Consider the following 27,264-nt stretch of genomic DNA (forward strand, 5'->3'; position numbering starts at 1 on the left):
TACATTAAAGGGGGTACATGTTGTTGATGGAGAAGCATTTGAATGGTTTTAACCGCGGCTCCCACACCAGTCGCACGTCACCGGCAAACATGGCGCACCCGCTGTGTGTCTGAATAAATCATGAAAACCGGTCCTTCAGAAGGACTTTGAAAGCATTGATCCAAGAATAGCCCCGATGAAATATTAACTACACCTAAATCGCCCGCTGACTTCAAATGCTCACTGCACATTAACGGGTGTTTGATGCATGGGGTGACACGAAGAAAAGAGACGAGCTTTATTGCACCTAGACAAAGGGCGCGCGCACAGGAAACCTGTATTTAAATGGGATATGCATCCTCACGTCTTCTCTTTTTGCTGCTTTATGTTTGCTGCAGATTTTTTTATTTTTTTTTTTAAATCTGTCGAGTTTGTCCTCTGCCCATCTGCAGAAAAAACAGGACAATGAATATGCAACTATTTGAGGTTTTTGGACAAAAAATCCATGAAAAGAATTCCTTCCATATCGTGCTCTGAGAAGTCAGTAGTATTATTATTTTTTTTTACCACCCGAGTTATTTTAGTGCATCAGCTGTTATTGATTTATTATATCACGAGCGAAGATATACTGCGCTCTGGGCCTCTCGCACGAGTACAACCGGATCACTGACCCCGCCCACCCCGGGGTGGGTGAGACGCCCAAATGGCCACTCAGACACTGGCATGAATCATGAATGAGCCCACTTTTTTTTGCACATGGCATTTTGGGGGGGGGGGTTTCTGCGAGGGGACTCTTGAGCGTTGCAAAGATTGAAAGCAGACTGACTCGACAGTCTGGGAGGTGAAGATGCGTCTGGCTCTGGGATTCTGTGGACAGTTTGCGAAGGCGACCTTTTCTTCTCTTTCCATCAAGAAGCTGGAGGCCGAGCCCCAGATTGAGGTAAGAAGGGCTCGGTTTTTTCACATGTCGCGGGGCTGATGATTTGGAGTCTTCTTCTCTTTTTTTCCCCCCCCTCTGTCTTTGGTTTGTTCCGCACGAGGGTTTCATTGTTGCGTGAGCGTGAAGCCGGCGACGCGGCCCTTCGGTCATTTTATAGAAACGCTTCCTTTTGATGATGGCACAGGAACTCTGTTCCCATCGCTCCTGCACAAGTACTTGCGTTACTTTCGCCCCCCCCCCCCCCCCACCATTTTAATTTTCCCCTCATCCCCGCGCAATATTTCATCTTGTGCTTTCAAAGAACGGGATCTGGCTCGGTGGGCAGGCGGTGGAGTTTTGCTGAGGAGAAGTTGGGCGTTAATTAGCTTCTTGGAGTGTTTTGGTGTGCCGCTTTGTTGTTGACGCCCGTCGTACTGAATACCTCTAATCCATTTCATTAAATGGGTCGAATCTGCAGTTTTTACAGAGGCTCCTGTGTTGCAGCTGATGTTTGTACTGTAAAATGATGTCAGCAGTGTGTGTGTGTGTGCTGCCTCTGCGTCCTTATAAATGCTGATTCTTTACCCTGGCTGGCTTGATCAGCAGCTGCCTGCTTTCTTCTTTTCTTTTTTTTTCATCTGCTTTTCAGGCATCTAGTTGACAATCTAAAGCGTTGTTTGTATTGAGCATTCAGGTCAAAGACGTGGCTGCAGATGGACATCTGAACTTTGACGTTTTTTTCTACCCGTAGTTCTCCCGACTTCTGGTGTTGGACGGAGAGACCAAATCTCCCCCCCCCCCCCACACACACAACCCCCCCGCCCTCTTTCCGCCTTTTTGTTGAGCTTTAATCGTCGGTGGCAACTGACTCCTTTCTCCATGTGTTCACTCTTTGTAGGCCACGGAAAACGAACCGGGCGACATGGACCTGAGCGGCTTGCCGGAGACCGCCGTCGACTCCGAGGAGGACGACGATGAGGAGGACATCGAGCGAGCGTCCGACCCCCTCATGAGCCGGGACATCGTGCGGGACTGCCTGGAGAAGGACCCCATGGACCGCACCGACGATGACATCGGTGAGCGCCGGAAAAAAACAAAAACAAACTGATGAGCGGGCGTTCGTTCCCCCTGTGTTCTACTTTTTTTTTTTTTTCTTCTTTTTTGTGCAAGCCTGAGAGTTTGGAGACGGGGAGTGTTTTCAAAGATATCCATAAAAAGCACAGGCGGTGTTGTTCCCTGCCGGGACGGTTGAGAAGAATTCAGCGCGGTACGAAAGCCACAGCCTCCTTTCTTGGCTCCATCGGTCACAGTGGATGTCGGCTTTCGAGTAATTCTCAAAGCCGCAACAGGCTTGCAGTATCATCTCCCTTAAAGCTACGACTCGACTCCAATGATAATCATAGAGAAGGGAGTACACACTCTCAAAGCTAAGCTACAGATGTGGACTGGGGGGGTGGATGATGCACTGGATGTAGAGAGGGGACTGTCAACCATCCCCCCCCCACCCGATACACCCCTGCCTCTGCAGGCTTTTCTAGGTCACTCCGGCACATTCTCTCGCCTCACCTCTCCCGGCACATTAAACTTTCAGTGCTTCCGCAGCTTCACACACACACACACACACACACACAACGCTGTTGCCATGCCAAGCACAGGTCAACCAGGACGCCAGACTGCTGCTCGCCAGCCGGGAAGGAGGGAGAGAGGGAGAGAGCGACTCGGTAGTGCCACAGAATGTCTCACGCCCTGGATTATATAAATACATAAATACAATGCATGTTCGGACACACCCAATATTAAAGCCATTGGCCTAAATAATAAAATAAGATGTTTTCTTGCATGCAGTAGTTTCAGTGTGCACCATTTAAAAGAAATCATACTTCCTTCTCTGAAATCTCTGCTAAGTACCAACCCAGTAAAAAGGAAGTGAAAATAATTTATGCTGCGAACAAAGGAACAGAAACTTGTCTTTTAAGAAACAATACCTAATGGCTCCACCCACAGACCTCACTTGTACTAAAGTACTTCCCACAGTGAGATCTGTGTGTTATCCTGAGGAACGGGTCATTTAATAATTGATTAATTGCGTTGGTCAGCAGAAATAGAAAACGTCATTTATTTCTGATTCTATAGTTAAAAGAAGTAATTTAGCAATAGCCAGATTTATCTATAATATCTATATATAACTATTTAAACGGTTGGATACCTCTTGACGAGTCATAAAGTTTGTTAATTTATAATTTGGTGAACTTGACCCCTTTTCGGAGCACTAAATGGTGTTCGGTGTCCGCAGTGGGCAACTCACTCGGAGGTCGGCGAGTGAGGCGTCAGCAATTTTTTTTATTCTTGGCTCGCCTCGAAGGTTCACGTCGACAGAATTGATAGTTGTCTTCATGTTCTCCAGATAATGATTCCTCTCTGATGGCTATTCACTGTGTCGATGATCCGTTTTGAGGCTCCCAGCGCCGCCCGTCCTCCTCCTCCTCCTCCTCCTGCTCTTCTTCCTCCTCCTTTCTCAACCTCCTCTCTCTCTCTCTCTCTCTCTCTCTCTCTCTCTCTCTCTCTCGCAGAGCAATTACTGGAGTTCATGCATCAGCTGCCGGCGTTTGCCAACATGACGATGTCGGTGAGGAGGGAACTCTGCGCCGTCATGGTTTTCGCGGTGGTGGAACGCGCCGGCACCATCGTCCTCAACGACGGAGAGGAGGTGGGTGCACACCAGCCTCGTCTTGTGACCTTCCCTCTCGCGGTCTCACCCCCTTCACGCCGATGAATCTTCCGTCTTCCATTTAATGTGTTTTTTTTTCCGCACTATTAAATGTGAATGGCGGGGCAACCTGTATTGCCAGGCCTTATCTCGAGATCCCTGAGGCAACTAGAGACGGCATCACTTATTCTCTCTCTCTATGGTTTCAATGAAGACCATTTTTTTCCCCTTTCTTCTATGATGCACTCAGATAATAGAGAGCAGACCTTGCTTTTACGGCCTGGTCGCTTCAGTAAATGTCTGGTCTTAGAGATTTCAGGGTTCAGGGAGCATATTATTGCTGTCGGGGTAAAAGATGCGAATCTCTGCTTTTTAGAAAATTCTTAAAGACGTCCTTTTTATTTGTATTTAATTCCTCAAAAGCATAAGAAGTACGATCTTTTTCTCCATTTCAAGTATGACTTTCAACAGTACGTTGACGGTTTTGCGTCCTCCCATTCTCGGTTTTGTTTTTGCTGTGCAGCTTTAATAATCACACACTGTTGCCGTATCCCTCTGAGGGAAGTGAAAACCCATCTGTTAGTGCAGCAGTCCCCTTGTAGTTGGTTCTTTTTGATAAATAACTTTGACTCATTAAGGGACACCAGATGTTGGGAATATTCTAGATTGAACTCAATCTGATTTTAAAGTTTTTATTGTTGTTGCGTTTCTTTTTTTCGCCATGTTTTTGTTTCTTTTCTTTTCTTGTCCTCTTTTATAATATATACATATATATTTAATCCCGTGTCTAGCTGGACTCGTGGTCCGTGATCCTAAACGGTTCGGTGGAGGTGACGTACCCCGAGGGCCGGGCAGAGATCCTGTGTATGGGGAACAGTTTTGGGGTGTCGCCAACCATGGAGAAGGAATACATGAAGGGCGTGATGAAGACGAAGGTGGACGACTGCCAGGTACGAAAACCTCGGCCATAAATGTGCCTGCACAAGCATCGCGCGGACGGGGTCAGCGGGTCCATTTCATCTGCAGCGCAGTGTGAAAAGCGGGACCCTAATATTCTATTCTGTTAAATCCCACTGTGACCCGCTCTCTTGCTTTGGGCGATAGCGGCCAATTAAATGTGAGAAAACAGCCATTTTACAAAGAGAATAGGCCGGCGCATGCAAAAGAGCAAGAGCACATTAATGGCATCTTGTGTTTAATGGGAATAAAGTACTAAACAGTGAAGACGCCGACGCTTGTTGAGTCCTTTTAATCATCAGGAGCCGAGCTCGCTGTCTGCAACGAGTACAACGCCGCTAATTAGGAAGATGTGAGGACAGCAGTTTAGTTGCTAGGCAGAATTCATTTATTTATGTTATCGGTTTTATTGATTTGATATGATCTCTCAGACGGGTAGAGAATTAGGGGGATCTAGAAACGGAAATAGTACACATGGGATAAATATGAATGAAATCTGTCTCCTTGCTTTGTCCCGTCTGGTCCAGTTTGTGTGCATAGCCCAGCAGGACTACTGCTGCATCCTCAACCAGGTGGAGAAGAACATGCAGAAGGTCGAGGAGGAAGGGGAGATCGTTATGGTGAAGGAACACCGCGAACTGGACCGCACCGGCACCAGGAAAGGACACATCGTCATCAAGGTGACGAGTCCATTCGCAAATACCACGCGGCATATTTGAAGCTATCTTTTGAATTTCGTCACGTTGCTAGAAAGTTGTTGTTGTTGTTGTTATAACGCCGTGATGATAACACCTCAGGGCACACCGGAGCGTCTCACCATGCACCTGGTGGAGGAACACTCAGTGGTGGACCCCACCTACATCGAGGACTTCCTGTTGACCTACAGGACCTTCCTCTCCAGCCCCATGGTCGTGGGCAAGAAGCTCCTGGAGTGGTTCCACGACCCCAGCCTCAGGGACAAGGTACGGGTGTTGGACTTTATACTGCAGCTACACACACAATCATCTAGGCACTCAAACACACCCATAAACATTTCCAGGTCGGGTCGTAAAACATAATATTAATGATGCGTGCGCGACTAGTCGAGCAGTAAACTGTGTGCTGACCCCCTGCTGATCATGTGACCGCTCCAGGTTACACGGGTAGTCTTGCTGTGGGTAAACAATCACTTCAACGACTTTGAAGGCGACCCTGCCATGACTCACTTTCTGGAAGAGTTTGAAAACAACCTGGAGAGAGAAGTAAGTGGAACAACTCGCACGGGGATTAATCTCATCTGAAAATCACTCATTGCACTTTTCCTCACGTCCGTTTTCGTACGTTTTTTTGTCTTTCAGAAAATGTGTGGGCACCTCAGACTGTTAAACATAGCGTGTGCTGCTAAAGCCAAGCCGCGGCTGGTGACGCTGACCAAGCCGTCCAGGGACTCCCCGCTGGCCTTCAGCCTCCTCGGAGGGCAGGAGAAAGGGTTTCGCATCTTCCTCGACGCCGTGGAGCCCGGGAGCAAGGCAGCGGAAGTCGGCCTTAAGCGGGGCGATCAGGTGAGATGACTTTCCGTTTTCTGTTGCTTCCGCTGTGAGAAAAGTGCCTGTCTGTTAGAATCATGCAGTTTCCTTCCTGAACTGCAGGCAGGGAAGCTTGTAAAGTATGTTTTTGGTCCGTAGGGAACAACCGTGAGTAAAGAAATCCCTCCTGTCACACCGACCAGCACATGAATTTATCCTCTTGTTGTGAAATTTCGCTGTAACTAGCAATTAAAGTTATTTTAAAAAAAAAATGTTTTCAAAGTCCCAAATTAAACTTGCAAGTAGCCGCCGCGGGCGCGACCCTGTGTCGGCTTTCTTCTCGCGAACTCGACTTCTCAACCGTTTTCACACTCTGCAAGTCCTCCGGGGTTTTAAAGCAAAGTCTCCTTAATCCCTAAACCATCTCCAGAGTGTCTGGATGCCAGTTAAGCCCTCTTGACTGCAAACATCCCCCCTGCAGCTGTTTTCCCGGGGGGGGGGGGGGGGAGGAGGAAGCGGCGAAGCTGGCATCCTTGGAAGCGTTCGCTCTCCCGTACCCTCCTCACACCTTCCAAATGTCTTTTTAACAGCTTCCGTTATGACCGGCTATCACTCAGGAGCTATTGCTTCAGAGCCCCCCCCCCCCCCCCCCCCCCCCCCCCCCCCCCCCCCCCCCCCCGTGTAGTAAACTCACTTGTCACTGCTTCACGGCAGCAGAGCGTTGCCTCCACTTAGTCAAGGATGACTTCCTCTTCCGCTAAAGAGGAAGCGGCAAAGGTCGTTGAGCAGATTGCGTTAAAATGCAAATATCCCGGCCCAGATGCCAGAGGTCAGAGAGCGCGTCGGTGTCGGAAAAAAAAAACACCGACGTGTTGAACTGAATGTCACGATGTGCAACACCGCGCCAGGTGATTGCACCTTCGTTCGATGGGTAACATGTGTAGTTCAGAGGCCTGTGACGTTGACATTAGTTCAAGGAGTGACGTTTCCTGCTCACCGGTGCAGCAAGTTGACTCTTAATCCACGTTTTTTTTGATTTTATTGAGAAAAAAGAATGCACCTAATTTTATATATTTCTTCTTTCGGCAGATCTTGGAGGTCAATGGGCAGAACTTTGAGAATGTCCAGCTCATCAAAGCCAACGAGATTCTGAAGAACAACACCCACTTGTCCATAACTGTGAAAACAAACCTTTTAGGTAAATATTTCATCATATTTATGAGACCAACCGTGTCAGAATTTTTAGTAAAATGGGGTGGGTGGTAAGCTCCAAAATGATATTTCTTCTTGTCTTTGTTCCAAGACACCTAAAATCAAACGGGATCGGCTTTATTAAATCCGTTATAGGCAGTTATGACACTAATAATATTCCCCTCCCTCCTTTGTGTCCAGTGTTTAAGGAGCTGCTAACCCGGCCGGAGCAAGACCACGACGTGGACGGCGAGGAGGAGCACGACAGGAAGAACGGCACGCCCCACCTCCCGAAGATCGGCGACATCAAGAAGGCCAGCCGCTACTCCATCCCCGACCTGGCGGTGGACGTGGAGCAGGTGATGGGCCTGGAGAAGGTCAGCAAGAAGGCGAAGAGCAACTCGGTGGGAGGACGCAACAAGCTGAAGAAGATCTTCGACAAGACGCTCACCAGCATCCTGCCTCCCAAACCCTACAAGTAATGAGAGCTAATGATGTGTGTCGCTTTCATCGAGAAGAGCAACTCTTATTCTAAGGCTGTGTGCCAGATAGATTTACATTTTCTAGATGGCTCCGACATTTTAGCAGCCCGTTATTATGATCAAAAGGATGCTAAAAGCAGGAGAGAGAAAGGAGAAAAAAAATGTGATGTAAAATGAGTGCAGTTCACGGTTTCCCCTGGAAGACGTTTTGATTAATCTCGAGCTGCAGAAGGGAGCCGGCGCGTCTGATTGAGACTGATTGGGGCCGTTTGTTTCCCATAAATCATAAAAAAAACCTCTGAAAAGTTGTTTTTTTTTGCCACGTCTTCGCGACTCTTGATTTATGCAAAACGAACCAACGTACGAAGCGATCGTGACCATCCAACCGCCGAATATTAGGTGTACATTTGTGGGTTTATTTCTTGCAGAATGTACAGTAGTCTGTGGCCAGAGGCGTCCACAGCTTCCACACCGCCCCCTGCCTTTTGTTGACGGAACTGTCGTCTCACCCCCTCCCCCGTGCGCTCTCTCTCTCTCTCTCTCCCCCCTCCTGTTTCCATAGTGACGTTTGCGTGGGCCAATCGCAGGACGACAGCATCGTGGGGATGAAGCAGTCCAAACAGATCGCCCCGGCGCTGCCCGTCAGTGGCAACCTGTCGTCGTCGAACCCCGACCTGCTGCAGTCTCACCACCGCATCCTCGACTTCAACAACCAGCCTGGTGCGTGGATGCAACGTGACGACAGATAAAATCTAAACAAATAAAGATCAAGTTCTTTTTTTAAAATGTTAAATATCATTTTTTTTATAATGGGACAATTTGAGCTTCAGTTAAAACCTTCTTAATGGACATTAATTGGCTTTTCACTCGCTTTTTAGAAAGTCAAGATTTAAATATAGAGGTAGATGTGGTGGAATAATACTTCTTTCACGAGCTAATATGGATACAGTCTTAAATCATAATATTTTTTATTGTAATGTGGTACATCGGATCATCAGCAGCAGCAGGTGGTGGAGTTTGCCCCGCTGTTATAAAACCGTAGCTCATAAATGTGTTTTCATTTATAGACTTTGACCTCGTAAACAGCGATTGACAATTTAACTCAAACATTAACTTTTTAATTGAGCCGCTGTTTTTGAATGACGAAGTAACCGGATGCAATTGTCCCGTTTTCTGCGTGGAGAATTAATCAAAAGGTGTCTCGTCGCATCGATCCACCGTTCTGCAAATCCTTGTAAACACGTCCTGCTCAGTGGCCACAAAGGGAGGACGCAACCAGAACAGACTGAAGAAATTAATTAGACATGCCTCCATCTCCACTAACTCCTCTATATTATTATATATATTATAATATTCTCCGATGGAGAGGTGGTGGTTCTTCACAAATCTTGGGGGGGAAAACAAATGGCGGTCGTAAAACACGTAGCCTCACTGTGTGTGTGTGTGTGTTCCGTTCATCCTCCAGATATGTCGGACCAGGTGTTGCGAGTCTTCAAGGCGGACCAGCAGTCTCGGTACATCATGATCGGGAAGGACACGACGGCGAAGGAGGTGGTGGCCCAGGCCATCAGGGAGTTCGCCCTGACGGCCGCGCCGGAGGCTTATTCTCTGTGCGAGGTGTCCGTCACCCCGGAGGGCGTCATCAAGCAGAGGCGGCTACCGGACCAGCTGTCTAAACTAGCCGACAGGATCCAACTGAGCGGCAGGTAATTACATCTTTTAAATCGGATGTGCTAAGTGCCACCTTTTTTTTTTTTTTTTATTGTTTTCCCACATTTCTTTTTTCCTTAAAATGTTGATTTTTTTAACCCAAGAGACAATCCTGGTTAAAGTAAAGGTCAAATAAAACTTAAATTAGTGCTGCAATTCAAAATTGTTTTTATTTATCGACTGACCTCAAACCCAAGGAGGGTTTTTAATGTGTGTGTTTTTGCTAAAACAAAAAAAAAAAAAAATGTATTGAATTTAGAACATCAAATAGAGAAAATGAGTAAATCCTCACCGAACCACACACTCCCCTCTTTTCTTCAGATACTACCTAAAGAGCAACATGGAGACGGAGACGCTGTGCTCCGACGAGGACGCCCAGGACCTCCTGCGAGAGGGCCAGATCTCTCTGCTGCAGCTCAGCACGGTGGAGGTCGCCACGCAGCTCTCCATGCGCGCCTTCGAGCTGTTCTGCGCCATCGAGCCCACCGAGTACATCGACGACCTGTTCAAGCTGCGCTCCAAGACGGGCTCGGCCAGCCTGAAGCGCTTCGAGGAGGCCATCAACCACGAGACCTTCTGGGTGGCCACGGAGGTGTTGCGCGAGCCCAACCAGATCAAACGCATGAAGACCATCAAGCACTTCATCAAGATCGCCCTGCACTGCCGCGAGTGCAAGAACTTCAACTCCATGTTCGCCATCATCAGGTGACGGGAGGAAAAATTATTTTACGAATGTGTCGCACGTCATCGAGACGTTTGTCTAACGTCTCCTCCCCCTTCTCGCAGTGGTCTGAACCTGGCGCCGGTCTCCAGGCTGAGGGGAACGTGGGAGAAGCTGCCCAGCAAGTACGAGAAGCTGTTCGGGGACCTGCAGGACCTGTTCGACCCCTCCAGAAACATGGCCAAGTACAGGAATGTCCTCAACAACCAGAACCTCCAGCCACCGATCATCCCCCTGTTCCCCGTCATCAAGAAGGACCTCACCTTCCTCCACGAAGGTTAGATGATGAGACCCAAACATCCCACCTCCAATACGATCGTATTTTGGAAATTATTTAGCCGTTTGATGAATGAAATGAACAATTGGTGCCCTGAGGTTTTCAAAAGATAAATTAGATAAATTACAATATTGTCCTATTGCGCCCTTTTATATCCGATTATTTTACCCAGAACTCATTGGTGTGGATAATACCTAATAAAAATCGATTTGGACTATCTTAAGGGAAAAAAAAGTGATATATGAGCTTTCCTGTTTCAACTAATAGTCTAATAAATGTATCTATAATATATGTGACCGTACACGTTTATGTATTTACATTACACTGTAATGGCAGTTACAGCTACTCCCCTGAGGTAACCTAGTTACCCTTTTTAATAAGACTAACAAGTACATGACGTTAAAAAACTTTAAATTAATTACAGCGAAATGTAGACCTAGCTGATACTATCACCAGCTAGCTTTGTTATTATTATACATTTCTTGCATTGTTGTTTGCTGACTTTTGTAGTAACTGCGGACAATACACGCGTTGTTCCTTGGAAATTAATTTCTTTGCCATAATAATGTTTATAACGTAATCTTCAGACTGCGTTTCCTCACATCACTTGAACCACATTCGTAGTCGTGGCTTCGCAGAGTGGCATCAGGTGTTTATTCCTGTGTTTAAAAAAAATGTTTTTATGTGTAATGTGCGAGTAATTTCTGTTCCCTTTCCTCCATCCCCTTATTTCTCAAGGCAATGACTCCAAAGTGGACGGCCTGGTGAACTTCGAGAAGCTGAGGATGATCGCCAAAGAAATTCGCCACGTCGGTCGCATGGCCTCCGTCAACATGGACCCGGCCCTCATGTTCCGGACCCGGTAAGACGACCTCCCCCCACCCCAAAAGAACGACGACAGATTTCCGCTAAATAAAGGATCCGTCTTCCTCCGTGTAGGACCAGTCAAGCCCGGGTTTAGAGCCGGTTCACATAGATTCAGTGGAGATGTCCGCATCACGCTTTTCTTTCAAGCAGCTGTTCCCCCTGGCAACCGTTTTCCTCTGGCAACTGCCCCCCCCCCTCCCCTCCTCGTACACATTGTCGACATACGATTGTGCACAGCGCTCCCGTGAAAGTGTCTCTTTTGTCCAATGATGTCACGTCTTAGTGGTGTGTTCCCATTTGATTTTCCTCTCTCTCTCTCTCTCTGACTCTTCACGTGGGTGACATTTTTGCTTTTTTTGTTGGTGATCTTTGGTGATCTTTCCTGTCCTTAAGCTTTGTCTCTTTCTCCCTCTACTCATCCACCCTTTGCCCTTCCGTGCTTCTCTGTTCATGGCAACCCCGCCCTCTAGGAAGAAGAAATGGAGAAGTTTAGGGTAAGTTCGGTGACCCTCCAACCTTTTTACCCCCCCTCCCCTTGCACCACGGCCCCCCTTTTTTTTTTATTTACTTTTTTTTTAATGACAATTTGCGTGACCATTCTTTACATGTTTTACCAAACAATGTGCATGCACATTTTTACCTGCCTTTTTGTAGGTTTTATCTGTATATCAAACCTCCAAACAGCCACATATTTTAGTTTTTTCCTCATGGTTTACATTCCAGTGGTCTTTGTGCATAAAGCATTCAATGGAGAACATATGGAAGCATGAATTCGCTTTAAAGTAAGAGAAGTCATTTTTTATCTGTAGTGAGAAAATTCTGTAGCTCATAATTACGACTCGGGCGTGTTGTAATTACGAGAAAGCCGCGTTGCAATTACAAGATCCGTATCTCGTAATTATGAGATCTTAATCTCGGGGAATACGAGGTGCGAAGTTATAATTACAACATGCCAACGTAATACTTACACAAATCTTTTTTTTTTTCTTTGAACGAAGGTACATACGCAACGGTATATTTTGAGAGGCAGTGTCTCTGTTTTTCAACCATCCGTACAGGAAAAACACCTTTTCGGAAAATAAAAGTCCACGAATGTCTTTCTGCTGATTTAAAAAAACAAACAAAAAAAACATGACTTCTCATTGGTCCGACACCGTAAAGCTTTTCACGGCCACTACGAGCTCTGACTCAAGCCACAGAAATGTAAACTATGACAACCCCCACCCCCCTTTTTTCTCTCTACTCGCCTGTTGTTTGACTACAGCCATCATCCATCACCCCCCCACCCCCACCCCCCTCCCCTCTGCTGACAGGAATGACTGGAATGTTTTGGAGATGAGAGGAATTCCTCAAGCTGCTCTCTGCATGCACACGTTTTTAACACCAGGCTCCCTGTGTAGCCCCGTAGTTCAACCTGTACATTTACTCTTAAAGCAAGGCCTGTAAGCCGTACGTTAACGAGTTATTTTCTCTGTTCTCTCCGTGTTCGTGCCTTCCTCTCCGTGCGTCCTCGTGGCCGCCAGGTCCCTGAGCCAGGGCAGCGCCAACGCGGCGGTGCTCGACGTCACGGGGACGGGCGGGCACAAGAAGAGGGTGCGACGCAGCTCCTTCCTGAACGCCAAAAAGCTCTACGAGGACGCCCAGATGGCCAGGAAGGTCAAGCAGTACCTGTCCAACCTCAGCCTGGAGACGAACGAGGAGAGTCTGCAGACGCTCTCCATGCAGTGCGAACCCTCCATCAGCACACGTGAGTTGGTGACTCGAGGAAAAAAAAGACGTAGGCATTTCTAAGAAATAAGTTATTACGCTCTTGATTTTTTTGTTTAACTGCGTGTACTTGTCTTGAGGCACGGACCGGGTGTAACGAGGCACCCGGTCTTGCTTTAAGGCTCCTTGGCCGTGAGGTAAAAAATGCGCATGCATAAAATGTGTCTCTCTTTTCTCGCCCTCCTCAGTGCCCAAGAACGCCAGTGGGAAACGACCAGACACCTCCCCGGTCGTGTCCAGAGCGGCCAGCCAACAGAGGGGCCAGCTGGCCAAAGGAAACCAGGCCCTGCAGGTCCCGGCTGTGGCCCTCTACCCATCCCGAAAGAAAGTGCCAGTCAAAGATCTGCCCCCTTTCGGTGAGATGATGGGATATGGAGATTTTATTCAAATGCATACCTACAACCGTTATTTTTAGTTACCCTAATGACATGTTGTACATTCATCAGTTTTATGTATTTGTAATGGTGCATTAAAAATAAATGCATCTAGTAAAGCATCTCCAGCAACTAAACTGTACAGTCACGTCATATCTAAGATAAAATCTTCTTACTTTTTTATATTAGTGGCCTACAATAATCCCTATGATAATATATTAAAATACACATACATAATTTGTATCACAGTGTTGTTATGGGTTACGTGGAAGTAGGCCTTCATGAAAGCTCCTCTTCTCTTGTCCTTCTCCGTGCCACCATTACTCTGCTTTCTCTTCCTCATCCTGTTATTTGCAGACAATAGCGGAGCCACTTGCTCCTTGACGGTGCTGCCACCTAGAGGCCGTCTGACAACAAACAAATGCACACAAAAACAAAAAAAAACATACAAAATAAATCCCAGACAATGCCTGCTTAGCATCCCAGCCTCCTCTGGGGGAGGAGGGAGGGAGGGTGGTTGGCTTTGGTGTTGGCAATGGCAGTGTTCTTCATGCTAATTCTGCTCATCTTCTTGTAAAAATGTCCACAGGCACCAGCTCCCCTCATTCTCTGAAGAAGATCCTGTCTCTGTCGGAGGAGGGGAACGAAAGGCACCGCAGGCCGCCAGAGGACACCGTGTCCAACGCCTCCTCCCCTCCCACCTCCCCACAGAGCTCACCCAAGAAGGGTAAAGCCAGTAATCCTCCCTCCCCACACCATCTTCAGGCTCCTTCTCTCTTGGTCACAGTGGGACACACATGCCACCTGGTGGCCGCCGGCATGCATTGCATTATTTTTTCAAGATATGCTGTTTGGTACTTGTAGTTTTCCTCCTAAATAGGGCCCACTGTCTGCACTTTATTACCTAAAGGTCACCAAATTCCCACCTTGTTTCCAGATAAAAACCACTGGTGTTTTTATATATTTATCATATGGTGGATCCATCTGTTGTCAGTGGTTATATTTAAGCAGCTCTTCCGCTAGGTGTCCATTACATTACATACATCTCTTCATAGTTAAAGCTTTTTTCTTTTTTTTTCTGATTCAAAGATTGAGGAAAAAATGATGCAGATACGACCGCCAAGCCATTCCACTCTGTAGCTGAGCTATAATTAAAATATGTTCTTACACGTGTCATCAATCTTCACCAGTTGATTTCTCTATATTTTAACAGTGTAATTTCGACTCCCTTCGCGCTCGTTTTTTCCTAAACGTTTCAGTAGGAATCCGACGCACTGATCTGATCCCTAAAGGGTTTATGAACGCGGGAATGGGAGGGGAGAGGGGGGGTTGAGTTGGACCCAGTCAGCATGAAGGGAGGGGAGAGCGTTCTCATCCGTCAAGTTTTTAGGCGACAAGACTTGAGAATTTAATCTGTCGGGTTCACTTTTTGAGATGAAAGCAAATCAATCGGAGTGACGTCTGAACGATTCCTTTCCTCCCTAGTTTAACATGTCTCCTCTCTCCTCTTTCCTCTCTCCTCTCTCCTCCAGGCTACAACAGGATGGGAGACGCCTACTCGGACTCCGGTCACAGCGAGATCTCCTCCCGCTCCAGCCTCGTCAGTAACTCCTCCTTCGACATGGCCCAGGACGAGAGGAGACTCCGTCACTCCGGGGGAGTCGTGGAGTCGCACACCGGGGGACAGCGGCTGGAGCGAAGAGCCGCCACAGACCCCGACCAGTACAGCCTCGGGTAGGGTTAACGGTTTAAATTTGGGAGTTCGAGCGCCTTTTGTTCACCCTTTTTTTTTTTTTTTTAAACTCGAGTAACCCTCTGTGTTTTGTGTCGAATCCCAGGTCGTATTCATCGATGCAGGACTGTCGGGGCATTTACACCGGCTGCCCCACGGTGCTCTCCTCGCCCAGTTCGGAGGAGCTGACTCAGGATCAGGGCGATCGCGTTTCACTCGATGCCGCAGACAGCGGCCGCGGCTCCTGGACTTCCTGCTCCTCCGGCTCCCACGACAACATCCAGACCATGCAGCAGGGCCGCAGCTGGGAGACTCTGGCTTTCGGCGGAGGCGGCGGCGGAGGCGGGGGACTCCCACCCAGCGGACAGGAGGCCTTATTAGGGGGACACGCTGCACTGTGGGCGGCCCAGGCCAGGGGCAGCTGGGCGTCGGCCAGTTCCTCCTCCTCCTCGGCTGCGTACTGGGGAGAGGACTCTGAGGGAGACACTGGCACCATTAAGAGGAGAGGAGGGAAGGACGTCAATGCCGATCCAGAAACCAGTAGCATCACATCCACCGGGTCAGAGGAGGCCAAGCCGCTAGGCCGACCCTCCCCGTCACCCATCACCACGGGGGGTAAAGGCATCCTCAGTGAGTGACTGCACCTCACAGTCCTGTTGCTTTAATGGACGAATGATCAGGTTTTATAGAGGAAACCTATTTAGTTGTAGTTGTGAAGGTAAAAGAAAGAAATCTGAAATATGGGTGTAAAAACATAATCTCCCATAAAACCTTGACTCTTCGCAAGAAAGTCTTAAACTACTACTTTACGATTCCTGCATCAGGCAAATGGTCATTAATTAGTCCAGATATTGTGCATTTTTATGCAAATCGTCAGTAAGGACAATTTCTGCCCGGCGACCTTTTGTTGCATGTAATCATTCTTCTTCCTCCCTCATTTCTCGACTATCATTATCAAAAGGAGAAGGGGAGGAAAAAAAAATGACAACGTATTCTGAACGTCCTTTTTTTTTTCTCCGTGCCTTTTCAGCGCGGAAAGAAAGCCGCTACCGCGATCCTCCCCCGACTCCCCCCGGCTACACCGCCCTGACCCCCTCCAACCTGGCCGAGGGGCAGCACCCGGCCCCGTCCGTCCCCACCGCGGCGGCGGCGGCGGCGGCGGCGGCTGTGGCGGCGGCCCCCCACACAAGCCGCCGGCCGCCGGACTACACCACGGCACTGCAGCGCTCGCGCATGGTCACCCAGTCGCCCGACTCCCACCAGGCCGCCCAGCAGGGGGCCAAGCAGCGGGCCGGCGGCCTCCACCGCACGCGCTCGCCGGCCGACGAGCAAGAGGCGGAGGAGGAAGAGGAGGGTGAGTCTTCCAAACTAATCGCTCTGAGGAAGCCAAAGGCACAGCATACACCCGAGACTCCCAGACCATGAGAGTGTGTGTGCGGGGGTTAACAGGCAGGGCCCCTCTCCCCAAGGCAGGTAAAAAAAACTAATTTATCAGGTTGCCCCCCACCCCCTCCCTTCTCCCCACTCCACCCTCCACTCCAATGAACCTGCATGTGAACAGGAGCACACTCTTTGGCCTGAGACTGATCATTCCTTCACACAACTTCCCACAGCACCAGTAGGCTCAGTCCCACTTCAAATTACAATCGCAATGTTTCAGAATCCCAAAAGCCCCCCCCCCCCAAAAAAAAATAAGCAAAATCCAGACCCTTTTCTTTTGAATTTTGTGAATTGTTAATTTTGGAGCGGGACCCCTCCACCTTTTTAAAACCCCACCATGTGTCATCATGCATGAGTCATACTGGTTCGGCCAGAAAACTCACCCGCTCCTCTGCCACCACACATTCTGCTCTCCTCTCTCACCGCCTCCCACGCCGTGCCGGGTGGCCCCCTCCGCGGCGGCGGGCACGGTGTTTCGATCCCCTCCCTCGCCCCATGCAATCAAACCCCCGATGCCTGAGAAACATGCACCTCCATTCTCCTGCACCAGCACGCACTCGACTCGCCTGCAGTGACTCTGGATGAATTCTGTGTGTTTTGTTGGCACGTTTTGATCCGTGCGGTTTGTCCGGTGTTTTTTCACATTCTGATCAAGTCTGAAATTAGATTTGATGTGTATAAGTGAATAAATGCGCCTCTAAATGTTTGAGTTAGCCAAAAAGACTATTTTACATCTGCTGTCCAGAGGACAGTTGTTCCAAAGGGTAAAAAGCACATATAAATTATACAGTAAAAGAACATTTTGTCACACATTGTTTGTGAGATGTTGAGGAAATAGTCAATGGTTTGGCTGTTTTGTTGCTCTCCGGATACGGATAGACAATGATGCATTTATTTTGTTACCGCTTTAACATTTTAATAGTAAACGTTTAGTTTTTTTTTAATTTGCAGACTGAAACGTTTCCTGCTGCTGAGGAAATAGAGATTAAGGACAACGTGGGGTAGTACTACCAATCACTGTAACTGGGCCGCTAAAATGTGTTTTGGAAACGCAAATAAATGTCAGCGTTCAACTCTAAACTACATTTGCACATTTGGCTGCTAAGGAATAAATGCTCTAGTGCACTTAAAGGGCCAGTGTGCAGCATTCAGGGTGATCTGGGACAAAGGGGTTGCACACCTGAGATGCATCTCTTCCACATCAAGTGGACATCCAGGTGTATATGTATGTATATATGTGTCCATAACATACCAAGAAAAAAAGACCTTTGTTACTGTCAAGTTCAAGTCTTCTTAAGCTCTTTTTTTTTTATTGTAATGACACAAATCCACCTCACAACAATGATGGCATGCTGTAGGAAAACGTCTGTACACTTTTTGGTTTTCAACTCGAGCACGTTTCACCACCTTTTGCACGTCTTTCACCTTTTGACCTTCCGCCGTCTTGTCTCTCCACAGAGGACGAACAGGTGTCGGCGGTCTGAGGGACACCAGCGGACGTCCCTTTGCAGTGACTCGGGGTCCCCTTGAGGTTTTTTGGGGCGTGCAGGATTAAAGATACTGACCGACCAATGGGACTCATCACCAGTTACGTACGTGCCTGCCTCCTCCACTTGGCTCTCCCCTCCCGATTGGTGGATTCTTCTGCTCGTCTCCCTCCCCTGCCTTAAAGCATCACAAGGGGGCTAAATGACCCTGCATGCAACAAACAAACAAAATACTGTGAAGAAGAGATGGAGAGAAGGTAAAAGACGATGACTTTGGGGGGGGGGGAAGACTACAGAAACAGAACTGGTGCCGGGGAAGGGGGGTCAACCTGGCCACATACACACAAAACCACATAGATGCCCCCCCCCCCCAAACCCCCCCCCCCCCCCCCCCCCCACCTGTTCATCGTGAAGCGTCGAGCTCCATCTGCACTTTTTTTCTCATTTTCTACTTTCTGAAAAACAGAACAGACTTTCGCTTTGAAGACGGAGAGAAACAACAACCAACGGTTGACTTGACAACTTCCCACTAGATTTCATTTCTTTATTCTTTTATTATTATTATTATTTTGTTGTTGTTATTTCGTCTGACTGATTGCACTCTGTGGGGTCCCGAAAGAGGAGAAACCAAGTCGGCCCCGTTCCTCCGCCTGGACTGAAAGCGCCCGTCTGTCGTCGAGCGTTCCCCGACTCTGAATCCAGTATTATCTCATGTTTCTAGTGTTGGTTCCCCATCAACGCGTGGAGGAGAACCCAGTAGGGTAGAACCAACACGCACAGTGACATACACAAAGTACATTGTGTGTGTGTGTACCAGTACATACACAAAAAAATAAAAACCACAATTCATTTCTGAAGAACGGCACTTTCAGCACAATCTTGGATGTTCCCCAAACATCTGGCCTGGACACCGGGCGGGGGGGGGGGGGGGGGGGGGGGAAGCGAGTGAACCGCATCCCACCGCCATCCCACCTCCTCGTGGAGCTCGTCCGGTTACATCAAAGTCTTTTTTTTCTTTTCTTCATTCTGTCGCCTCGCCGTCACGTCGTGGCGAATAATAACATTTTGTAGGTGATATCGAGAGAGGGAGAGAAAAAAAAAGCACAGAGGTGACCGACCGCCTGTCGGACTCCCATCGGGAACGAAAGCTGAGAAGATTGGACCCTCGAGGTTGTTTGTTTTCTCCCGAATTGAAAGCCGATGTCGGCTGAAGTACCCCCCCCCCCCCCCCCCCCTCCTTTTTTTTTTAAATTTCAGTGTGAAGGGATCGCAGACGAATGAACATCAGCATATTTCAAAAAAAGCTGCCAACGTGTAAATTGTGAGCGTACCTCTTAAACTATCTACCTTTTTCTTTTTTTTTTTTTTTACAAATGATCTTGTACAGAGTCTTATAACGACACACGTATTTCTCCTCCCCCTTTTTCGAGATTGAGAAAAAAAAAAAAAAAAAAAAAAGGACTCGACGAATTTTCCCATTTGGCTTCTTTTATTTATTTGTTCTTCGCCACACAATTTGTTTGCGAACGTCCAAAGCGCCTTACGACGATGCCGTGACTGCATACATCTCTTTGCATGGTTTGTTCCCCGTCACCAATCGCCCTCGAGTCCAGAGCGAGTCTGGGCGAGTCTGGACTCGAGAGCGAGTCTGGACTCGAGAGCGAGTCTGGACTCGAGAGCGAGTCTGGACTCGAGCAATAGTGGAGTGAAAATGCCTTATTCAAGATACGCCCCCCCCCCCCAGACGTTTTTTTTTAATACGTTAAGACTCGGTACAAGATGAAGCCAAGCTTTCTTTTTCTTTTCTTTTTTCTTCTGTCTTGTCACGTGGCTTCAAGGCGCCATCGTCAGACCCGCCGTAACCACGACGACGTTTCCTCCCAGAATCCTCCTCAGAAACTCCCGTTCCAGACGTCAGCTCAGTGGACGATGTACGTATATCGCCAACAACCTGCATCTGGCTTCTTTTTTTTTTTTTCCCCCTTTTCTTTTTTTCGCTATATCTCTCGCCATCAATGGAAGACTGAAGATTTATATATTTCTTTTATTTTGGACTCCGGTGGGGAAGTGAAGAAAACCTTTTTTTTTTTTTTTTTTTCAATGGCTGCCAATCGACGATTTTAGAAATCCTAATTGTGAAAAGTGACTTTTTGTTTTAGTTTTCTTCTCTCGCTGAGTCGCACTGATCACATTGATCAGTCTTTTTGAAAACTACAGACTGAGGAAAAAAAAAAAGATGAATGAGTGCAGAGTTTTCCACTGTGGTCTGTGACTATACACTAATGAATTCCTGGGTTTCTTTTTGTTATTGTAATTTTTTTTTTTTGTAATGGCTGCAGATAGATTGTTGATGATTTGTTTGTAATACAGTGGCGCATCATTCACTTTCATTCAACTCTGAAGATAATGTGCGTATTAGCGGGCCGAGTCCTATTATCGAAAAACAAAAAGTTGCACAACAATGTACAAGCGTAAAGATAAGTGTAGTAGGTAGAGCTGCTACTCCGTTTGGTGTGTGATGTCAGTGAGAAATGTACATTTAGCTGGTGATGACCTTCTTTTCTTCATTCTTTCTCGGACTACTTTAAACCTGTATGTCTTTTAAAAAGACAATCGGTGGAGTACGTATCAGTTGTTTTTTTGTATTTTTAATACAATAATTGTAAATATTGGTTATATTTTTGTTCAAATGTACTATGTTTATGCCTCAACATCCAGTTTATATGAAGCTGGGAATCAATAAATACTGCATAAAGAATCAAACACATAGGGTTAAATGCACTTATTCATTTCTTCTGCATTTCGATGTCTTTTCTTTTTATTTTATTTTCTTCCCTTCAGGGGATTTTTTTTTTTTTTTTTTCCCCTCAAGATACCGTCTAGTGTTTGCACAAGTCATGGAAGCAACTTGAAAAGTGTAACTCATACTTTTCTATCTGACCGCAGTGTGTCAGAATTAATAAAAAAGAGATATTAAAGTCTCTCCTTGCGTTTATTTACTTGTGTTGTCTTGTTCTAGAACCGTGAAACCGGTGTGAGTCCCAGCACTCGTTTATTTCTGATTTGTTTCTCACATTAGTGGTTTCCTGTAATAATACAATTCAATATATCCATCTGACTGCACCGCATACCCATAATAAGAACATGTATTACCTCAGGTTGTCACATGCTGTTGTTATTTCTCCTGGAAGAAAAACATTTCATTTGTGCATTTTTTTTACTGTCGCTGCGAATATTAATTTTAAACGACTAAAAAGGACGATTAATATACTACGACTTAAACATAATGAAGAAAAATAAAATGTTGCCCCAATGGATGAGAATAATATTTCAAAAACGACACGAGTCACCCCTGGCAACAAAGGAAGGCATATCGAGAACATAAAATGATTAAGTACATGTTATGCTTTGCAAAAAAAAAATACAAAATTAAAACAAGTCTGCTTTCAGACCACAAGAGGGCACTGTTTCACTGCAAATACTAACCCCCAGTTTCCAAACTACTTCAATGACTTTGACGGTATATTTCATAGTTTTGAAAATACTTTAATTATAATTAAAACACTTAGGTTTATTGGTCTGTAATCCTATACTCCAAAAAATGATCATGTACTTTTATTTTCATAAAGTGAATGCCACTCTCTCGAAAAGAGGACCATAATCGTAACTTTGTCATTAGTTAGGCCATAAGGCCTTTTAGTTTAACGTTTATCGGCGTGGAGCAGATGGGTGACGCGTTGGCTCGTACAGTTTGACACACACACACACACACTTTCAGCCTGTTAAATATAAGGTAAAAATCTCTCGTCTCTTGCTCTATTTCTGTATCTACCATCAGTAGGATTTGGGGGATCGAAGATGCTGGACATGTGTGCCAAAATTCAGTGTCTTTGTAATTGTGACATAACAGCCAAAGGGATGCTGATGTTGCCCCAAACATTGAATTCAGAGGAAGAAGCTCTGCAGCGCGTGCGTTCAGCTCGTGGGACTGGACAAGTGTGTCCAATTAATTTGATTTGTTTTCCCATATCGTTGTGTTGCCTCGTGTGTTAAAGACCCCGTGGAAGAAAACACATGTTGCTTAACGAGAGGGAAATGAGACCGCAGGTCCCGACTCTACCAGTCATAATGATCCCTGGACATTATTTGTTCAACATATTGTCAGACTACCCATTTATTTATGGTTTCACACTCGCAGACTTTATTTTAATGGGCTGCGCAGCGTTGATGTCTCAGTATTCACAAGGTGTCAACGCTGCAAGAAAAAGTGACTTTAAAACAGCTTTATATATTTCATTTTAGAGAAAGGAAGAAAAGAAAAAAAACAGCCCTAACGCTGACAAATCATGTTTTCATTGAGATAAAGCATTAAAAAAAAAAAAAAAACATTCTCACTGCAGTCGCCTGCATTAGAAAGATAACTGTGACTGACACGGCGACACAAACTAAATACCCAAAGCACAGCCGCTGTAATCTGTGTCCCACAATGAAACCGCCCCCTGAATCCGGGGGGGGGGGGGGGGGGGGGGGGGGCAGTTACACTTTGCTTGTGTAACTGCGCTGCGCCCTCAGAGGCACCAGGGGGCACTGTTCCCTATGAAATGCCTGCCAGATGGACCTGTCCACTCTTTCCCTGGGCAAATGGGTCTTATCGAGGGGCAGCAGGCAGCCAGTGGTCCTCTGTAGATAGCCGGCTGCTTATGTGTGTGAAGCTCGGGCCCAGAGTTGACGACCGTGTTCAATCGGGGTGGGTGGGTGGGGGGGGGGGGGGGGGTGGGGGTGGGGGGTGGGGGGGGGGGGTGGGGGTGGGGGGGGGGGGGGGAAGCCGCCGGTCATATTATGGGCCTGTCTGGATTCCTTTCATGGTAAATTGGATGAAGGCAGCGGCACTAGAGCTGAGAGGGAGTGGAGATGTCACAGCCTTTCTCCGGGTCCTGTGTGTGGACTCTCCACAGGCCCGGGCGCACAATTCAGTTAAAAGCTATTTCGGAGGCAGAGAATTGAGGAGAAAAGAACGATTTAAAAAAAATAATAAGAATTTAAAAAGCTGTTCGCTACTCGGTTCAGGTGCTTTTCTTGCACACTTTGCTGTAAAAAAAAAAAAAATCCAGCGGAGGTTGGAGAGCAGCTTTGAGCAGATTTAGTTGTTTTTATTGTGAGAAATGTTCCACCTTCACCATGGTTCATTATGGGATTGATGCTGGTTCGACTCCCAAACACTCTTTTAGAGAGCCTGTGCTGCAACGTCAGCATTGGAGTTCTTGCCTTACTTATTATTACATTTCACGATTGTCTCAGAGATTTTATATTGGAAACAATCTCTAATACACAGCTATCTTTGAAATATGTCTTGCTCTCAGTATGATGTGGTACCATGAAAACATCCCCCCCAATTGGATAAAAGCTGATTTCTTCAGAGAGATTCTCTCCGCTGTCCATTTTTTAGCTTTTCAAACTGCACTCCCACCTTCCAATAACACATTTTTCAAGAAGCAATTGGCACTGTGACAACCTAACATTTTGAGCTACAACAATACATTTTGATATCTTATAACACTTTAAATCTATACTGCAATACCAGCAGTATAGATAAGCGTCTCCAAAGTACTTGGGATCTGTTGTTATTATTTGTGAAAGAGGAACCCCGTTTTCTTCGGCGCTGCTGCCCCGGCTCTCGACTCCCAAACCGGGGGTAGATTAGCAGATCGCGATGGGTCCCTCCTCCTGAAGGAGCACCTGCACATGTGCAGAGATAAGAAGAGGCAGCCTCCCAAGAAACAGGGAACAAAAACCAGCCGTGCAGCGACATCTCTCAGAGGACTCTCTTTAGGTCTCTCTCTCTCTCTCTCTCTTTGGATGCGTTTGTGTGTCTCTGCACATCCTTCAGCGGTGGCCCTCCCAGTGCCTCTCGCAATGCTGCACTATAGTCCCATAAATAAATCTGTGCCTTCCTGCTCCCTGTTGCCTCCCGAGAAGTGACTCGCACGAAACCTGCCCTCTCACGCGGTAATGACTATCTTGTCATTCATTGTGCTCGCAGAAGAAAAACATCCTCTCCGCGTCTGGAATTTCTATGGAGGAGAATCTCAGCTGAGCTCTCAGTGTTCACATGTTCAGAATATACCAGAATATACCCTAACAAGACGAGACGTTGTAGAGAAGAAGTACAAATTATTTTTAAGTGACAGTTCCGACATTTTTTTTGTAATGACGCTTAATTAATCTTCTCCGCTAATTCTCAGCAAGAAAGAGAATATCACTCCCGTATCGCTACAGTAAATGTGAAGCTACCGCCAAGACGAGGTTAGCTTGGGTTAGCTTAAAGAAACGGTAAATCAGAGGTAGCCCGGCTCAGTTAAGAAGTACTCCTGTACACAACTCACTGTAAAAAAACAAAACACAACTTGATGTTTTTACACTTCGCTTTTTGCACAGCTAGCAAACCTGTTAGCGTAGCTTTGCACCAGGGGGACGACGACAACTAGCTAGCTAGCTCTGTCCGAAGGTAACAAAATATCGCAGCACCTCTAAAGCTCACATACAAACATAAAAAATGAAAACTATTTTTCTTTTTTAAATGTCAGTTGTGCTCTGAGGGTTTTGTACCACACTATTTCTAGGACTGAGCCAGACTAGCTGTTTCCCTGTTTCCAGTTGTTGTGCTAAGCTAACCAGCTGTTGCCTGGCGGTATTGCATTGGGTGTTATCAATCGTCATCTAACCTTTTGCATAAGAGCAAATGGCAACACTTGAATTATTGCTCAAATGACTTATTGTGAAAAAAGAGATGATAATAAACACTTCTTCTAAAAGTAGAATCAGAAAAGAGCCACATCACGTGTTCAATGCATCCGTACAGTCACTAACAACACTAAACAAAAGCTTTACATTTACTCAAAAAATGTGTAGGAAGCATGTAGCTCAATAAGTGACTCATCCCCTTGTGTGTTTCACGTGCGGCGTTCGACTCCTTTTCATCGAACCCTAAAGGATCTTATTTGAGCGATATCAGAGCTGTAAATATGGAGCCATCTTTGAGATGCTTTGAATTCAAATGGTTCTTTGAAAGGGAACAACCACCCATGGATTAACTTACAAACCTGACTTACAATAAGCTAGTTGGCATGCAGAGGGGAAGAGCACTCCCTCTTCAATGACCTGCAATGGCTGAGTGTGTTAGGTTGTGATTTAAAGATCTCAACCTACTGAGAGGTGTTATTTAAAAATGCAAAATATGGTTTAATACGTTTTATAAAGCAATAAGCCGAGATTGACTACTGACTTATATTAGCATTGTTTCAAATATATGAATATCACAACGGATGATTGTTGAAAATGTCAAAAGGTAAAAAATGGTTACTGTCATAATATCCAATTTCTCTTGTGTCGATGTCAGATTGCGATGAAATAATGTCATTCACTGTCTTTTGATTTTTTTTATATGGCTCCTGTCAATGGCCAAACAGTCATTGTTGTCCATAAATCATCATAAATAATTATATATATTAACTTAATGAGCCCTGAACTGCCTGATTATGCACAGGTGATGGAACACTATATAAATCAAACTACTTCCTGGTATCAGTGAACGCTTGGTCCCTGTTTAACATTTTTACAAGCACATTTTTTTGTTGCAGATTTTAAAGTTACATCCTTTTTATTTTCCAATTTGAGCTCACCAATACACTCCTGTACATTGCTATTTACTCACGTCGATGGTAATTGGCCTACTGGGAGCACTCATTCTGCCTTTTAGGTACAGTCGATGCGCGGCTATGCAGCGAACGTAATTATTTCCCCCACGATTTCTAAAAAAGATTAAATCAGATTAGCGAGCTTTAGGTGCCGACTTTATTACATTTGGACAAGTTAGGCTCGCCGTTTCCCCCCCCTGTTTCTATAGTCTTCATGCTAAGCTAAGCTAACCGTATAGCCTCATATTTAGCGTACAGACATGAGAGTGGCATTGAACGCAAAGGAACTTAAAGGAACACAGTAACCAGTAGAGTCCACAGGATTACATAAGGAAGAAAAATAACCCTACACTGATTAACAGTTACTAAGAACTAGTATCGCGTTAGCCTCGGACAGCTATGGACTGCGTGGTTAGCAGCTAACCGATCCAATAATTGAATGTTAAATCACAGAAAGCAGCTGTAATTAAAGGGGGACACAGATACTGGTCCAATGTGGACATTCGGGCAGTAGATAAAAGACGCTTGCCAATATTTGCTTCGTCACAAGTCTCTTAAAAAAACCGGTGGATTGTAACCACGTCGGTTTAGCTGCTGCCGGCGGCGGTTGCTATAGAAACAGAATGTTCGACTGAAACAAACAGCCGGTTCCGCTTAATCGTGTTACATTCCATTCCACCTCCCAAAAGAAAAATTGGCTGTTAGAATTATGAATGGTTCTCCCTCCCTCTTTGTAATATATCACAGTCACAGCTCTCTTTTTGGTCCACAGCACTGAGGTCAGCGCGGCGAAAAATGTAAAAATAGAGCAATTAGAGTCGATATCAGTCGATTGGTCTCCGAGCCATGATTGGTGGCAGACTCCCTGATGGATGCCACAACATATGAAATGCAGTGTCCGTCCCCCCCCCCCCCCCTCCCCCCCCCCCAACACAGGCTGAGATACTGTATATTATCCAGCTGCTGTGACAGTCATCAAAACAATGAGCTGACATTCACCTCCCTTCTAAACCGCTAATTGGCCGTTAGGCCTAACTGGGTTTTGAAGGGCTACAGACTGGTCAGCTCACCTCGACACTGTGTTGGCGTCCTGGCAAGTCGCCCGTGTAATAGAGCTAATACGATAATCCAGAAATGTTGATAATCAATTCGTTATTTAAGTTGTTTGTCAAACTCAAATGTGAGGATTTACTGCTTTTCTCTGTCTTCTGCCATTGTAAATGGACTATATTTGAGTTGTGGACTATTCAAGCATTATTGTTCAATAATGATGACAGCATTTTTTTTATCCATTAAGTTAAATATATAATACTGCAGGCATTTATGACAATATTAAATTGTGTGTGGTTGCTGTCAAATCACTTAAAACGTAAAAAAAAAGAAGGTCAAAACAAAGAGAAAATTAAACACAGAATAGACGACGATGGAGGTACAGTACAATAGTTTTTATTTTTC

At 46.2% G+C, this 27,264-nt stretch overlaps 1 protein-coding gene across 4 annotated transcripts in view; it reads left to right on the plus strand.

Moving 5' to 3' along the window:
* The window catches only part of rapgef2 (Rap guanine nucleotide exchange factor (GEF) 2), an 86,008-nt gene extending 69,150 nt beyond the window's left edge, over positions 1-16,858 (plus strand). For all 4 annotated transcript variants that reach the window (XM_034543057.1, XM_034543055.1, XM_034543056.1 and 1 more), the window contains 21 exons: positions 1,797-1,974; positions 3,469-3,605; positions 4,397-4,555; positions 5,090-5,242; positions 5,360-5,524; positions 5,696-5,803; positions 5,900-6,103; positions 7,157-7,265; positions 7,460-7,736; positions 8,303-8,460; positions 9,206-9,446; positions 9,772-10,155; positions 10,237-10,448; positions 11,187-11,310; positions 11,786-11,809; positions 12,839-13,062; positions 13,271-13,438; positions 14,046-14,183; positions 14,989-15,190; positions 15,295-15,818; positions 16,219-16,858. In XM_034543057.1, the coding sequence (XP_034398948.1) occupies positions 1,797-1,974; positions 3,469-3,605; positions 4,397-4,555; positions 5,090-5,242; positions 5,360-5,524; positions 5,696-5,803; positions 5,900-6,103; positions 7,157-7,265; positions 7,460-7,736; positions 8,303-8,460; positions 9,206-9,446; positions 9,772-10,155; positions 10,237-10,448; positions 11,187-11,310; positions 11,786-11,809; positions 12,839-13,062; positions 13,271-13,438; positions 14,046-14,183; positions 14,989-15,190; positions 15,295-15,818; positions 16,219-16,613 (4,284 nt within the window). In that variant the 3' untranslated portion in view covers positions 16,614-16,858. The remainder of the gene's footprint in view (positions 1-1,796; positions 1,975-3,468; positions 3,606-4,396; positions 4,556-5,089; positions 5,243-5,359; positions 5,525-5,695; positions 5,804-5,899; positions 6,104-7,156; positions 7,266-7,459; positions 7,737-8,302; positions 8,461-9,205; positions 9,447-9,771; positions 10,156-10,236; positions 10,449-11,186; positions 11,311-11,785; positions 11,810-12,838; positions 13,063-13,270; positions 13,439-14,045; positions 14,184-14,988; positions 15,191-15,294; positions 15,819-16,218) is intronic.
* The last annotated feature ends 10,406 nt before the right edge of the window (positions 16,859-27,264 follow it).

The sequence above is a fragment of the Cyclopterus lumpus genome, chromosome 10, assembly GCF_009769545.1.
Source record: "Cyclopterus lumpus isolate fCycLum1 chromosome 10, fCycLum1.pri, whole genome shotgun sequence".
Classification (NCBI taxonomy): Eukaryota; Metazoa; Chordata; class Actinopteri; order Perciformes; family Cyclopteridae; genus Cyclopterus; species Cyclopterus lumpus.